General features: G+C 42.5%; 1 protein-coding gene across 10 annotated transcripts in view; it reads right to left on the bottom strand.

Moving 5' to 3' along the window:
- SCAF8 (SR-related CTD associated factor 8) overlaps positions 1 to 6,813 on the bottom strand; it is a 215,572-nt gene extending 208,759 nt beyond the window's left edge. For 8 of the 10 annotated variants that reach the window (XM_088840842.1, XM_088840844.1, XM_088840845.1 and 5 more), the window contains exon 1: positions 6,652 to 6,714. In XM_088840842.1, the coding sequence (XP_088696968.1) occupies positions 6,652 to 6,681 (30 nt within the window). In that variant the 5' untranslated portion in view covers positions 6,682 to 6,714. Of the gene's footprint in view, positions 1 to 888; positions 953 to 6,651 lie in introns of all 10 variants that reach the window. The other 2 variants (XM_088840851.1, XM_088840850.1) reach the window with 2 other exon arrangements.
- Positions 6,814 to 13,895: the final 7,082 nt, after the last annotated feature.

The following is a 13,895-nucleotide window of genomic DNA, read 5'->3' as shown; positions in this document are numbered from 1 at the left end:
CCAGGTCTTTCAAGCCAGCCTCTACAAATTACACTAAATTGAAGAATTATTTTAATGAATTTAACATACATTGAATTAAAAGCCATAAACTTTTTTAACATAAACAAATCATCTCTATTCCCCATTCTGACTAAATACAGCAATGTCAAAGTTCTAACATATCTCCTGACTTACAATAGATAGCATATTTACATACTCTTCCTTGAGTTTAAAATATAGTATATCAGAAACTGGTGCAGCAGAAATAGAAAGATGAAATAAATGCATAAAGTCAAAATCAGAGAGACCAAACGCATCGTGTTTACCACCACACTTAAAGAGAACTAACTCAGACAAGGAATCAGAAGCCATGGTAACATTTCTCACGGGCATTTATTTCTTATAATAGTACCTCTAACAAAATCTGCTCCTCTATAATTAGAAAATCCAAAATTTGACTTAGTCTTGTGTCTCCAATACTACAGAGTATCTATCTGCCAGTGATCTGTTACCATCTTATAGTTTGAGGAACTTCCTCAAACTATAAGATGTATTTCATTTCCAACCATCAAATTCAGAAATTTTGCAATTTACTCATCTCACATAAGTAATATTTCTTTTACAAAAAATTACGTGGAGCAGAACGCAAGTAAATGCACAAGAGTTTAGATATGATTGATGCTCACTACTAAGCACAACTTTTTTTTCACTTCACCTAATTTTTGTTTTTTTTTTAAGAAATTCAACTCATTTCCTACATATTTGCTTTAAGCTTACCAATATATTCTAAGTGACAACTTCATTCTGCTTCCCAAGCACTTTCCATACAATCAAGACATCATTTCACTACCAATTTAAACCTAATTATTTTCCAAAGGGCCTGCCTTATGTGGGTTATAATCATCTTACTATGCTTCTTGTGTCCATGCTGCTGGAAAGCAGTCTGTACAAGCAGGAGTAGAGAGGCACAATCCTGAGAGAAAGGAGTAGAGAAAGATGTTGAGAAAACAAAACCAGATAAAATGAGCTCACTGAAGAGTTCAGGAGCCCAGCCAGTGTTCAAGGTCAAGGTTGATTACATTCTCTCATACCATTACGAGTTAGCAGTTGTCCAGTAACAGGAAAACTGGCCCTAGAAAGAAATATCTAAAATTTCATGTACAAGCAGAAGTATCAGCACTAATTCTATGCCAACTATACTTCTAAAAAAAGAGGAGCAAGTGATCATAAAATATTGACTATTTAGAAGACTGGGGAATACTAATGTCCCCTAAATGCCAATCAAAATTACTATAACAAACTCACTGCTAGCCTAAAATAAAAATGACTGAACTATATATATCTCATGAATTTCAATGTTGCCAAAAAAATTTTATACTTAATCCTGAAAACGACTAATACACTCTCAAATCATACAGCCCCCCAAATCATTATCAACCTCAATTATGCTTGTACTCTAACTTTATTCATTAAAAAAACTTTTACCATATGTTGTTTTAAAATGAAAAAACAAAGCATAAAGTGCTTGAAAATAGCATAATTACAATATAAAACTTAGGACTGATTCAGCCTAACTGGAACTTTCAATGAAACAGTGCCCCCCTCCCTGTTCTCCCCTTAGTAAGAAGAATCGTAAACAGTTTTTATTTTAAATTTTCCATCTAAACTACTATAAACCTACAATTCCATAAAATGACCCTCCAAACAATGCTTATACCTACTAAGTCCTCCAAAGTATTAATTTCATATTTAGTCAGTGAATCTTCCAACTAATAGGAAACTAAAAATCTCAAATCATTTATTTTACACCTGAGAAAAGCAAATGTTCAAAAACGTTAACTGCCTTGGTCCAAGTCATTCAGCTACCTACTATATCATCAAGCCACGCATTTGAGAAATCTTTATTTAGCATACACCAAGGCGTTATGCCATGTACCAAGGATATGAAGCAATGAAGTTACGTGGCCACTGTCCTCATGGAACTTACAATCTGGTGGGAAAAATTACTCCTAATTACTTAAAACTGTAGTCATCATTAGGAGGAAAAACAGTGTTTTAAGACAGTTTAACAGGGGTCCTAAATCAGTGATTCTCAACCATGGTCGATTCTGGCCCCCAAGGGACATCTGGTAATATCTGGAGACATTTCTGGTTGTCACAACAAGGGAATCTAGGGGGTAGAGACCAGGGCTGCTGCTGAACATCCTGCAGTACACAAGGCAGCTCCTCACAGCAAACAATTATCCAGCCCAAAATGTGAACAAAGCCCAGGCTGAGAATCCCTAACCTAAACACTGGGACAGGGAGAGGGCAGGGAAGGCTTCCTTTCTTTCTAACACTAAGACTGCTAATCTTTAAGAGATTTTTCACAAAGTAGAAACCAAAAAAATCTTCTAATTGTTATAATTAACCAAATCTCCCACTGGAAAGTTAAAACAGAAGAGAAAGACAGACATTCCCTGATACAAGAAAATCAAAGAAAAAGGCAATGTTCTATAGCTGCTTCACATAAATTCCCCTTCCTGAACTGCAAGGGGAAAATATAAAATCAAATTTCATTATTATTATTATTCCCATCACCTTTCCCACTGTCCTCTACCATCCCATGCCTACTACGAGATATTGGTGCAAAGATTATAAGTCCTCTAGTTAGGTAAATGAACACCCTGGATACAAGCTTGGAATAAAACAAAGAAGGGATTTCACTACTGGTGTAAAGACAGGGCAGAGAAGAGGAAAATATACTGGGTGTTAAAGTGACTCTAGAAAAGTCTACACCCTAAAACAGTTTAAAGAGTGAGCTATCCGACTAACCAAAGGATCCTAAGAACAAAAGACACTAACAATTTAGATATCCTACAGATGAGTAAAGAATTTAAGAACCAAGGTAAATCCAAAAATTAATCTGCAATAATACTGTTAAGGACACAGCATAACAGATTCTTATATTCTTAATATAGAATTCTTTTATTTTCCACATATTAAGAATTCCTATATTACTAAAGTGCCCTTGCCAATTAAGTTATAATTTTCTAAGAAAAGGGTTATGAACTGCTTTTGTATTTTCCTTCTTAAAAAAAAAAACAAAAAAACCTACAATGACCTCCATACAGAAGCATTCTTAAGGACTGAGTACAGATATGCAACTCACGTAAAACTGCTGCATTCCAGTAATCAATTGTGGTCCTAACATGAATCCACAGATTTAAACAGATGAACAGGAGACCCTTCCAACTGAGGTGAGGTCTCTAAAGATCATAACAAGTAAATGCCACCATCTCTGAGCAGCAGCAACTACAATACCTTATAATGATGATAACTCTTCTGGAATTAACTGCTCGGGTCAAGCACTGACCCTTAGGGAATCCTATATTCCAATCTGGACAATATTCTTTCATCATTTCAGAACTGACATTAGTGGTCATGGGATTAAACTTTAATCATGATGATGCTTAACTGGAAATTAAACTTTTCCCACAAAACCAGCACAGAGGGCACTTAAATATCAATTTCTGAGCCTCAATCTCATTTAACTGATGATAATTAAGAGGAATTTATCACACACAAAAAAGAGCCTCCGACAGTGAATGTGAAAGTGGGGTGGGGAGGCCATAAAGCCCCTTTGAAAAAAGGGGAGGGAAGGCTGGCAGGCAGGAAGACATGCCAATCATGACTACTTCCTAGCCTTATGCGTAAGATCAGATTTTCAGACCAAAATTTATCCACAACTTTCAGATTAAAGACCTACATCCTTAACTTTAAAAATCCCTGGCACATTTTTGTTTTCAAGCCAATGTTCACTTGTTTTTTAAGCAAGTCATAAAAGCTAAGCATTTCATATTCTGAACATTATGCTTATAGTTATGGAGAAGGCAATGGCAAGCCACTCCAGTACTCTTGCCTGGAAAATCCCATGGATGGAGGAGCCTGGTGGGCTGCAGTCCATGGGGTCGCTAAGGGTCAGACACGACTGAGTGACTTCACTTTCACTTTTCACTTTCACACATTGGAAAAGGAAATGGCAACCCACTCCAGTGTTCTTGCCTGGAGAATCCCAGGGACAGGGGAGCCTGGTGGGCTTCCGTCTATGGGGTCACACAGATTCGGACACGACTGTAGTGACTTAGCAGCAGCAGCAGCTTATAATTAAATTGTGTTGCCTTATAAAGTATGCGGCATTTGACAATTCAATGCTTCAAAGATAACTTTAAATTTGCGAGAGAAAGTTTTGTTGGGTTCAGCCCTAGGATAAATGCCTTTAAACGTCAAATTAATTTTAAGGAAACATTCTAAAATATCCTTGTCTCCTAATCCTGTAATTCAAATTCCTTTTTTATTTTTGCACTTTGTAACACATGATTTAATGGAAAAATATTACTGCACTACTTCCCACTATATACTTAACTTTCAACAACAAATTTTTACTATACTAGCAAGCATAGATATTCAGAAACTTTTTTTCAAAAATCAGGAAAAAAAAAAGATTAGAGTTTAAACCCCCTTAAAAAGTACATTCTTCTGAATCTTCTTCAAAGTATATTTCCCTTCCTCAATTCTATAACTACACTGTGCGCCAACCCCATTTTCAGAAGTGTGAGCATAATACTAGTAAACAAGAGAGTTAAAAGATGTTTTAAGTTCTTTGAAAATACATAAGGGGAAAAATAAATACATACAGGGAAAGAAGACAGTTTTACATAAACTAAAGTGGGAATGCCACTACAAATCTCAAGTTCTTGTGAAGATGAGATGAGAAAAGAGCCGAAACATCAAGCTAGCCATGTAAATGTTAGGCGCCTTATCCTTAATGTCAATAGTAAAATTTTAAAAACCAACTGCAACATTTCTACTCCTCCCTGCTCCGTTGCGATCAACCACAGTGTCCTAACCACTTGTTTGTATCTATCACATGGCAGGGAAGGCTGGGAATGGAGGGGACATATTAGGAACCCCCAAGATAAACAGGAGACACCCATCAAAAAGGTCTAGGATAAATCAAGTAATTGCAAGGAAATACGAGAAACCTTTTTTATATAATCTAAATGAAGACCACTGCTTAGTGCTGCAGCACTACATTAGCAAATAAAAAAGCTACACAGACCTGTTTTTCCCCGTCCCCTGCAGAGCTGTGAAATTATCAACAATAAATTGGAACATATAGTATCCTTATTTTTTATTTCAGATTTTAAGGACAAGGAGTGAAAGCAAATTTTATAATTTGATCCAAATTATCAGCTATAAATTCATAAAATGGAAAAGATTCGGAAATCTACTACTCTAATCTGTATCAAAAAGCAGTAAAGAAAACCTTATATTCAAATGAAAATCAAAGGCTTTCTTTCATATAACTGCTATCTGCTTTAATACGGAAAATCTAATTCACATGATTGTTAGATCTCTTAGCCTCTTCTAAGTTTCTCAAATACTAATTCTCCAAAGAAGGAAGGAAGGATGGAAGGGAGGAGGGAAGAAAAAAAGGAAAATTGTTTAGACTATCACTGTTTGACTATACTGAACAGAGTATTAGCGCCTCCACATGAAAAGTTCATAAGATTGATGCAAATCTAATACACTAAAAATATTTGTATCTAAGGCATACAAATACGGATAAGCTGTGTAGACATCTTGTTAAATGTTTAATATAATAAAGTCTATTCACATTAGAGTGTTTAAAGGTTTTAAAATATTTTAGGGCTTCCCTGGTGGCTCAGACAGTAAAAGAAACTGCCTGCAATGCAGGAGACCCGGGTTTGATCCCTGGGTGGGGAAGATCCCAGTAATCTTGACTGGAGAATTCTATGGACAGAGGAGCCTGGCGGGCTACATACAGCCCATATGGATCGCAGAGTCGGACACGACTATTTTTATCGAAACGTGTCTCCCTTCAGACTAGCAAACTCAATCAAATTGTGAAAACTGGACAGCTGCTTATTTAATATCTAGCCTTATATATGACACATGAAGGAGCCCGTGGAAAATGCCTCTCCCGCATTTTCCTCTCGGCATGCACAGCTCTCCTGCTTTATGTCGTGATGATGAGAAGAGTTGGGGGTGGGGGGAATAAGGACAAGGGAAATTTGCAGAATAACCTCGCCTCCCGACCAACCATCCCCTTAAGCTTAAGTCCCCGGTTGGCAGGTTACCTAGCCAACAATATCTCGGTTATAAACAAACACTGCTTGCAATGTGACCACAGACGATCATCCCAGGAGGTGCTCTTCCAGCACTTCCCACCCCCAACCCCCTCCATCAGTGCCTGCCTGATTAAGGACCGGGGGAAGGCCTGAAGCGGGGAGGCCTGGCCTCCTCCGAGTTAAAAATCCCGCAGGCCCAGGAAAAGAGGTGGGCGGGCCAGGCCTCGGCGGAACTGACCCGCAGAGAGACCTGTCGGGAGCCTCCGGGGGAGGGCCCATCCGCCCCCGCCCCCGCCGCCACCCGGGAGTAGGTGCCGGGGACACCGGAACCTCCCCCGCCCCCACCAGCGCCCCGGCCCGGGGGAGGGGCGCCGGGACGGAGGACTCCCCTCCCCCACGGCGCGGCCGCCCGCCGCGCGCCCCGCCCGGAGGCGGCCCCGCGGGCCCGGCCCTGCCGCGGCGGGCCTCGTCCCGGCCGGGGGGTCGGGGGTCGCGGTGGGGAGCGGGGGCGGAGGGGGGCGAAGGCTGCGATACCAACCTCGCTGTTGAAGGTTTTCACCGCCTCCATGGCGTCGGTGCGGAGGCCCGGCGCCCGGCGGCGGAAGAGGCGGCGGCCCCGGCACCGGGGGGAAGAGCGAGACGGGGGCGGCGGCGGCGCCGCGAGGAGGGCGGGGGCCGGGAGGGGGCCGGGCCGCGGCGGCCCCCGGGCCTAAGGGGGGCGGCGAGGCCGGCGGCGGCGGGGACGGGCTTTCCCTCAGGGGCGGCAGGGCCCCGGCATGGCCGCTGGGGCGGGCGGAGCGCCGGGCAGGGAGCAGAGGCGCTGCCGGGGCGGGCCGGCGGGGGAGGGGCCGGGCCGCGGCGCCCGCTCTTCTCCGCCCCGCTCGGCCTCGGGCTTCCACCCTCTAGCCCCGGTCCCCGACTTCTCTCCGCCCCCGCCTTCCTCTTTCCTCCGGCGGGCTCCCGCGTCGCCTCCCCGCCGCTCGGGGCCCGTAAGAACCAGCGGCGCGCCGCGAAGACGGAGGAGGAAGCGCTGGCAGCGGCGGCTGCGGCATCCAATATGGCGGACGCGAGTCGCGCCGCGCAGCTCGGGGATCCGCGGCGCCGGCCAGCGCGCCCCCTGGCGTCGGGACCGCGCGGGCCCGGGCCGCCGCGCGGAACCATCGAGCGCGCGCTCGCGCGCGGGCCAGAGCGTCGCCGCCGGGAGGCCGCGCTCAGCTCTGCCCACCGTCCCAGCCCCCGCCCGGTCCCCCTGCACGCCACCTCCTCGCCGCTGCGGGAGTGCGGGCTGCAGCCCCTTGGAGCGCCCTTGCGGGGGAAGGGGGCCACTGCAAAGCGTTGATCTTAAGAAAAACCCAAATCCCGCCCCCACCCCCTCCGGCCAAGTTTTGGCGATAATATCCGCGTTTCCGTTGTTTCCATAGGGACTGGCCTCTTTACACGAGGTTTAGTTGATTTTTTTTCAAAACTTTACTGGACGTTGGCCTCGAGGTTAACAGCCAGAAAACTTCCTAGTCGGTCACTTATCTGGGAACGGTGTGCCGAAGCATTTTTAATAGAGTCGGGAGAAAACCTTTAGAAACAAAAGCTTGGGATTCGGGCGGGGGCAGGGGAACCAGGGAAGCACGCTTGCAGCCAGCTTCTCGGTGCAGGAAATGCACGCTGCATAAAATCCGGGGCGGGGGTGGGGGTACTGGCGTGGTGCAGACAATGAGTGCATTTGTCTGCGCGGCGGGAAGCGGTGCCCAGAACGCACGAGATTTGCACAGGCGAAAGGGCCCCGGTCCTCTATAAACGATGAATTATTCTAAAGGAATTTTGCCCCAGGTTGCTGAGAATCAGATGGTGAATAGTTTTTCTAGATGAAGTAGGAGATGCTGCTAGCAAAATGCCTCCTCTGTCACTTGATGCGAAGTAAGATAACTGATGCCAAATTAAAAGTGAGCATTTAAATGAAAAGTTAGGTGTGTATCAGTGAACCCCAAACACCACTGTCGTTTTGCTGGGAGTCGTTTTTCAGCAGTTGCTGCTCATCAAAGGAAAGGGAGATAGATGACTGCGGGATTTTTCTGTATAGCATTATTGGAATCAAGGTAAGAGCTGAGCCCAGAGCCCTGTGAAACAGGAAAACAGACCCTTCTTGACTTGGTAGGGCCTAGTAATTTTTATGAGTCTTCTTCATTGACAATTTTAATATGGCCGCTGGCTACTTAGAAGGTAAAATGGAAAACTTCGTAAGAGCTTTTATTTCCACCTTGAAAAATCTCAGATACTTCCCAGAGCTCCTTTTGCCTCCCATCCTCATAGGCTAAGCCGTTGTGATTTCTTGCCAACAATTGCAGTAGCCTCCTAGACTTGTCCCAATCCTTCCTTCTCCTGACTAGCCAGAATGGGTTTTTTAAGACACAAATCAGATCAGCTCACTCCCTTTTTGAAATCTTTTTTCAGACTTTTCCATTGCACTTCAGGTTTTATCTTAACCGGTTACCTTGGCCCAAACGCCCTACCTATCAGCTCACACTGCTTTTCCCCCTGCTTTCTTTACTCTGGCCACTCTGGTGTCCTTTGTTCCTTGACCACACTAAGCGCTTTCCTACCTAGGACACGGGGGTGTGCCTTTGCCCTCTGGGGTGCTGATGCTCTGTTCTTTCCTAGCTGACTCCTCATCCTCTTTCCTCCTGCCAGAGGAGGTTTCTCCTAATCAGTTCATCTGCAGTAGCCTGCTAGGACTTGCGGAGGTACCTACTCAATTTTGGTCCTGCAGGATCCTAACACTCACCATTTGCTGCTCTGGCCTATGAGGGATTATTGATTCAATCATTGATGAATGTTGACTGAATTACTTAGGCCTGAGAGATTAAGGTGCTATACAAACTGAAGAATTATATTTAAAAAAAAGATTTAAATCCATTGTTAACAGTAGTAGAGGACTTGATTTCCTAAAGCTTCCATAGCCAAAATTGCAGAAGGCATATTTTGATCAAGAGAAGGAAAAGAATTAAAAAAGAAAGCAGAGGACAACCTAAGCACACTTTTAGTGAGAAGGAGGTTAAAAGTAGGAAGAGGAGAAGTAGTCTGGGGGCCCAGTGTGATGACTTCATGCAGAGTTTGTGTACAACTACACACACCTCTGTGTTGTATGTCGATGCCTGTGTGTGTAGTATGTATGCATGTGCACTAGGGCTCTTGAGTCCCAGATAATAAGCCAGTTGGAGCTAGCTTAAGCATTAAAGAATTTACTGTCAGGATGCAGCCTTTTATCCTGTAATGCAAAGTTATGGATGGTGATGGGACTTAAGGAAGGATCCTGAACCCAGAATTTAGAAAGTCCAAAGCAGTTTAATCTCCGCTTACCTGCTTGAGCTTTCTTTCCATTGCTATATCCAGCTCAGTTTTACATAGTGGGATATTACTGTTTCTCCTAAATTTATGGTTCTAAACAGCTAGAGGACCACCTGACTGAAAATCTCTCCCAGTTCCAAATACCTTAAGGGAAAAGTAAGGAACTGGATTGACCCAGCTTGGATTAGGTGACCATCAGTAACAAACTTAAGACCAAGAATTCATATTCTGCAGAATACTTGACGTCGGAAACAGCAGGCAGGGGTAGTCTAGCCACTGGAAGAGATATTTCCAATGGTGAATTTTGAAACTCACATTCCAGAGTTTATGGTGTTCTCTTCCGAATGTTTTTATCATTGGCCTGTCTCCTCGGATTTAATCATTTGGGGGAGTAACTCATAGGCTCTAATTCAGCTGTAACAAAGTGGTCAGAGTCAGAAACAGTCTGGAGCAGCTCTCACCATAGAGCTTTCTGAGATCGTGGAAATGTTCTGGATCCGTGATGCCCAATTCAGTAGCACAAGCTCCTTGTGACTGTCATGCACTTGAAATATGTCAGGCGCAGCTGAGAAAATGAGTTTTTAATTTTATTTCACTCAAATCAAGTTTAAATATATGCTAGAGGCCCCCACATGGGAAAGCAGAAATCAACTAGATAGGATTTACTCCCATCAATGGGGCATGTCCTTGAAAAGGGGAGTCATTTTGAGGTGGCAGTAAGCAAAAACAGTTATCAGCTATCAGAGGTCATGTTACCAGAAGGTGGGAGCAGCTGCTTGCCACTCAAATGCCAATAAGCAGGCCAGGCTGGTAGAAAGATTTGCTTTATTTCAGATACTGGCAACCAGTAGGGAGGGCAGACATTTGTTCAAAGGCCAGCTCTCTCCACTGACAGTCAATTGCGCAAGAGCTCTTCTAGCCGGGGGTGGGGTGGGCTGCACGCAGAAACAGCACAGTCAGCTCTGACAGTCATCTTCAGATTGATCATTGATGGTCTCACCAGCCTCATCTTGATTTTACAGTTAATTCTTCAGTTCCAAGGTCAGTTTGTTTCCATGTCCTTGAGGCCAGTTCTTGGAACTGTGGCAGCTTATGTCTCAGGTACAGTCTGATCATCATGGAGTTAACTTCTTCACCCTTGCAGGGTGGGGACGGGGATCGCTTTTAAGACAGCTCACTGGATATGGCTCAGAATATTATTGATAGCACTTGAGAAGGAACTAAAGGTCTTTGACTATGCTTAAAGACCCTGATGCTGGGAAAGATTGAAGGTGGGAGGAGAAGGGGACGACAGAGGATGAGATGGTTGGATGGTATCACCGACTCAATGGGCATGAGTTTGAGTAAACTCCAGGAGTTGGTGATGGACAGGGAGTCCTGGCATGCTGCAGTCCATGGAGTCACAAAGAGTTAGACATGACTGAGCGACTGAATGAAATGACTCTGTTATTATTATTCGGTCTTTGATAGCTTTTCTATTTTTTTGATTTTGCATGTTCTCATTTCTCTGATCAAAAATATTCTTTGACTAAAGTTTCCACAGATGAAAGACAGGCAGAGGACACTGGGGGCTGGCGGGGGGGTGGGGGGTGAGAACCATAGAGTCCTGCTCATTTCAGTAATAACGTATGCAGATGAGTTATTTTTAAACTGGGGCAAAAAAATCTGAAGCATTGTCTAAGCCAGAACTAATTTCCATCCAACAGAGAAAATGAAAACTTGAGATTCCTCAAGAAACACTGCTAGAGTGGTTTAGTATTAGAGCATAGAAACAAAATGGAATATTATACAGCCAATAAAATGATTAGACTATGAGAAACAATAGGATGGTTCCTCAAAATTTTAATAGAATTAGCATATGCTCCACCTATTCCACTTCTGGTATTCATCCAAAAGTACTGAAAAAGGTGGCAGCACCCCAGGTGTCCATTGACAGATGTTGTTTAGTTGCTAAGTTGTGTCCAACTCTTTTGCAATGCCATAGACCATAGCCCACCAGTCTCCTCTCTTCATAGGCTTTTCCAGGCAAAAATACTGGAGTGTGTTGGCATTTCCTTCTCCAGGGGATCTTCCCAACCCAGGGATCAAACCCAAGTCTCCTGCATTGGCAGGTGGATTCTTTACTACTGAGCCACCAGGAAAGCCACTATTGACAGATACATTTATGTAAATACATACATTTATACAAACCAAGCAGACTAGGGTATATGCATACAATGTAATATCACTAAGCCTTAAAATGGAAGAAATATTGATGTATACTACAACATGAATGAAACTTGAAGACTATTCTAGGTACCCCATATAAGTTGGAAGCATACAATATTTGCCTCTGGCTTATTTCACTTAAAGGCAAATATTGTATGATTCCACTTACATGGGGTACCTAGAATAGTCACATTCATTAAGGCAGGAAGTAGAATGGTGGTTGCCAGGGGAGGAGAAATGGGGAGTTAGTATTCAATGGGCATAGAATTCATTTGGGGAAGATGATAAAGTTCTGGAAATGAATGGTGATGATGGTTGCATAAGAGTATGAAGTATTTATATTTAGTGTTACAGGACTGTACACTTAAAAATAGTTTAAATGGTAAGTACTATGTTATGTCTATTTAATTACAATTTTTAAAATATTTTAATGGCTAGAAAAAGATTAGAAATACAAGAAAGGATAAATACATATGTTAGACTATTAATACAAAGGAATGTGAATCAAATTGCTAATGTATTTTAGTTTTAATATATATGCAAAGATTGAAAAATAATACAAAAATAGTTATATTAGGGTGCTGAGTTTGCAAAGGTTTTTTAAAAAATATTTTTGCCCCATTTCATTTATTCAGTAATTTGTATCTTTTGGGTTTCCTTGGTGGCTCAGATGGTAAAGAATCTGTCTGCAATGCAAGAGAGCTGAGTTCGATCCCTGGATTGGGATGATCCTCTGGAGAAGGAAATGGAAATCCCATGGACAGAGGAGCCTGGTGGGCTACAGTCCATGGGGTCATAAAGAGCCAGAAATGACTGAGAGACTAACACACACATACATTTTATTTTTATTTTCTTCTTTTTGGCCGTGCCATGCATCTTGTGGAATCTTATTCCCAACCAGGGATTGAACCCAGACCCACACAGTGAAAGCGTGAAGTCCTAACCACTGGACCACCGGGAATTCCCAATCTTATTATTTTAAATGGACCCAAAATAACTCACCAAACTTGATACTGAAACCAAGTATATGTCCTGAAAGAATCATAAGATGTTAAAGGTACATGGTAAATATTTTACTTCTACCAGTTTCACTTTTAGAAATTTTGAGTTTGGCCAGTGTGTTTTATTGTCCGTTAAAGAAGTGGTTCTTCAAACAGCTAAAGGTAAAACATCACACCTTGTCAGTAATAGTGGTCAAAGATTTAAAAAAAACTCTAGATTTTCAAGCTTAACATTTGCTCCTCAATGAGCAAACTAACAGATCTGTGTCTTTCTTGTTCACGATGAATCTTTTCTTACACACACTCCTGACCCAATGGATTTGCCCAACCCACATACAGAACCTTCAGTGTTTCCCCAGACTTTCCAAATGGACACTACTTCAAGTTGCTGGTGAGAAGAAGCTGTTTTGCGTGCCTTAAAGTTTTATGCAGCTATTGTGAAATGACAGGAATTTTCTTTCATTTCAGATCATTGAAAAGGAGACCAAATTATTTTGTTGCAATAGAATAAGAGAAGACTCAGGGTGTGATGAAAGAGGTTATATCACCCAGAAGGCATTTCTTTACATTCCTAGACTCAGTTTAACTTCCTGGTACAAATAGCTGTTATAAATTGAGGGCATTATGACAAGTGGCATCAAGGTGGCTGTCCAAATAATGCTTCACATGGTGACAATATCTTGTGACCATTGTATTCCTCATATGATGATGGATTAGTAACCCAATTTAATTCATCCAGATTAGATCAGAGCCTCATGGACAAACCAGCAAAAACCAAACACAAGACACTGATGTATGCCCCCCAGAATGCAAGTGTATTAATTTGCTGTATCATTTATCTCATTCAAATGACTAGAATTCTCATGTCAGCTATTCACCTGGGAAACTAATAATCTGACAGTTGCTTTGAACTGTTAAGTTGTAAAAACTAAAATTTTAGTGACTAGAACTTTTATATCCTTCCCTCTGATTTATACCCCAGCTTCAGTTTTCCTTTTTCCTACACCATATTGAATAAACACTGCAAACATCTCCCTGATACCTCTTTTGTTTTTATGCTAATATCTTTTGTCTAAATTCAAAACCTATAATAAGACAAAACCATGGCTTTCTGAAGATTTGACTTTATTCCTTATATACTAATTTGTATAGATTTTAATCTAAATCCAAAAGTTTCAAGGCACTTTAAAAACAAATGTTCTAAGTTTATCTTGGCTGTGCTGAGTCTTCTTTG

The sequence above is a fragment of the Moschus berezovskii genome, chromosome 10 (genome assembly GCF_049115385.1).
Source record: "Moschus berezovskii isolate FMDL1 chromosome 10, NW_MosBer_1.0, whole genome shotgun sequence".
Taxonomy (NCBI): Eukaryota; Metazoa; Chordata; class Mammalia; order Artiodactyla; family Moschidae; genus Moschus; species Moschus berezovskii.
The sequence above is the reverse complement of the archived record's forward strand: the minus strand, read 5'-3'. Positions and strand labels throughout refer to the sequence as shown.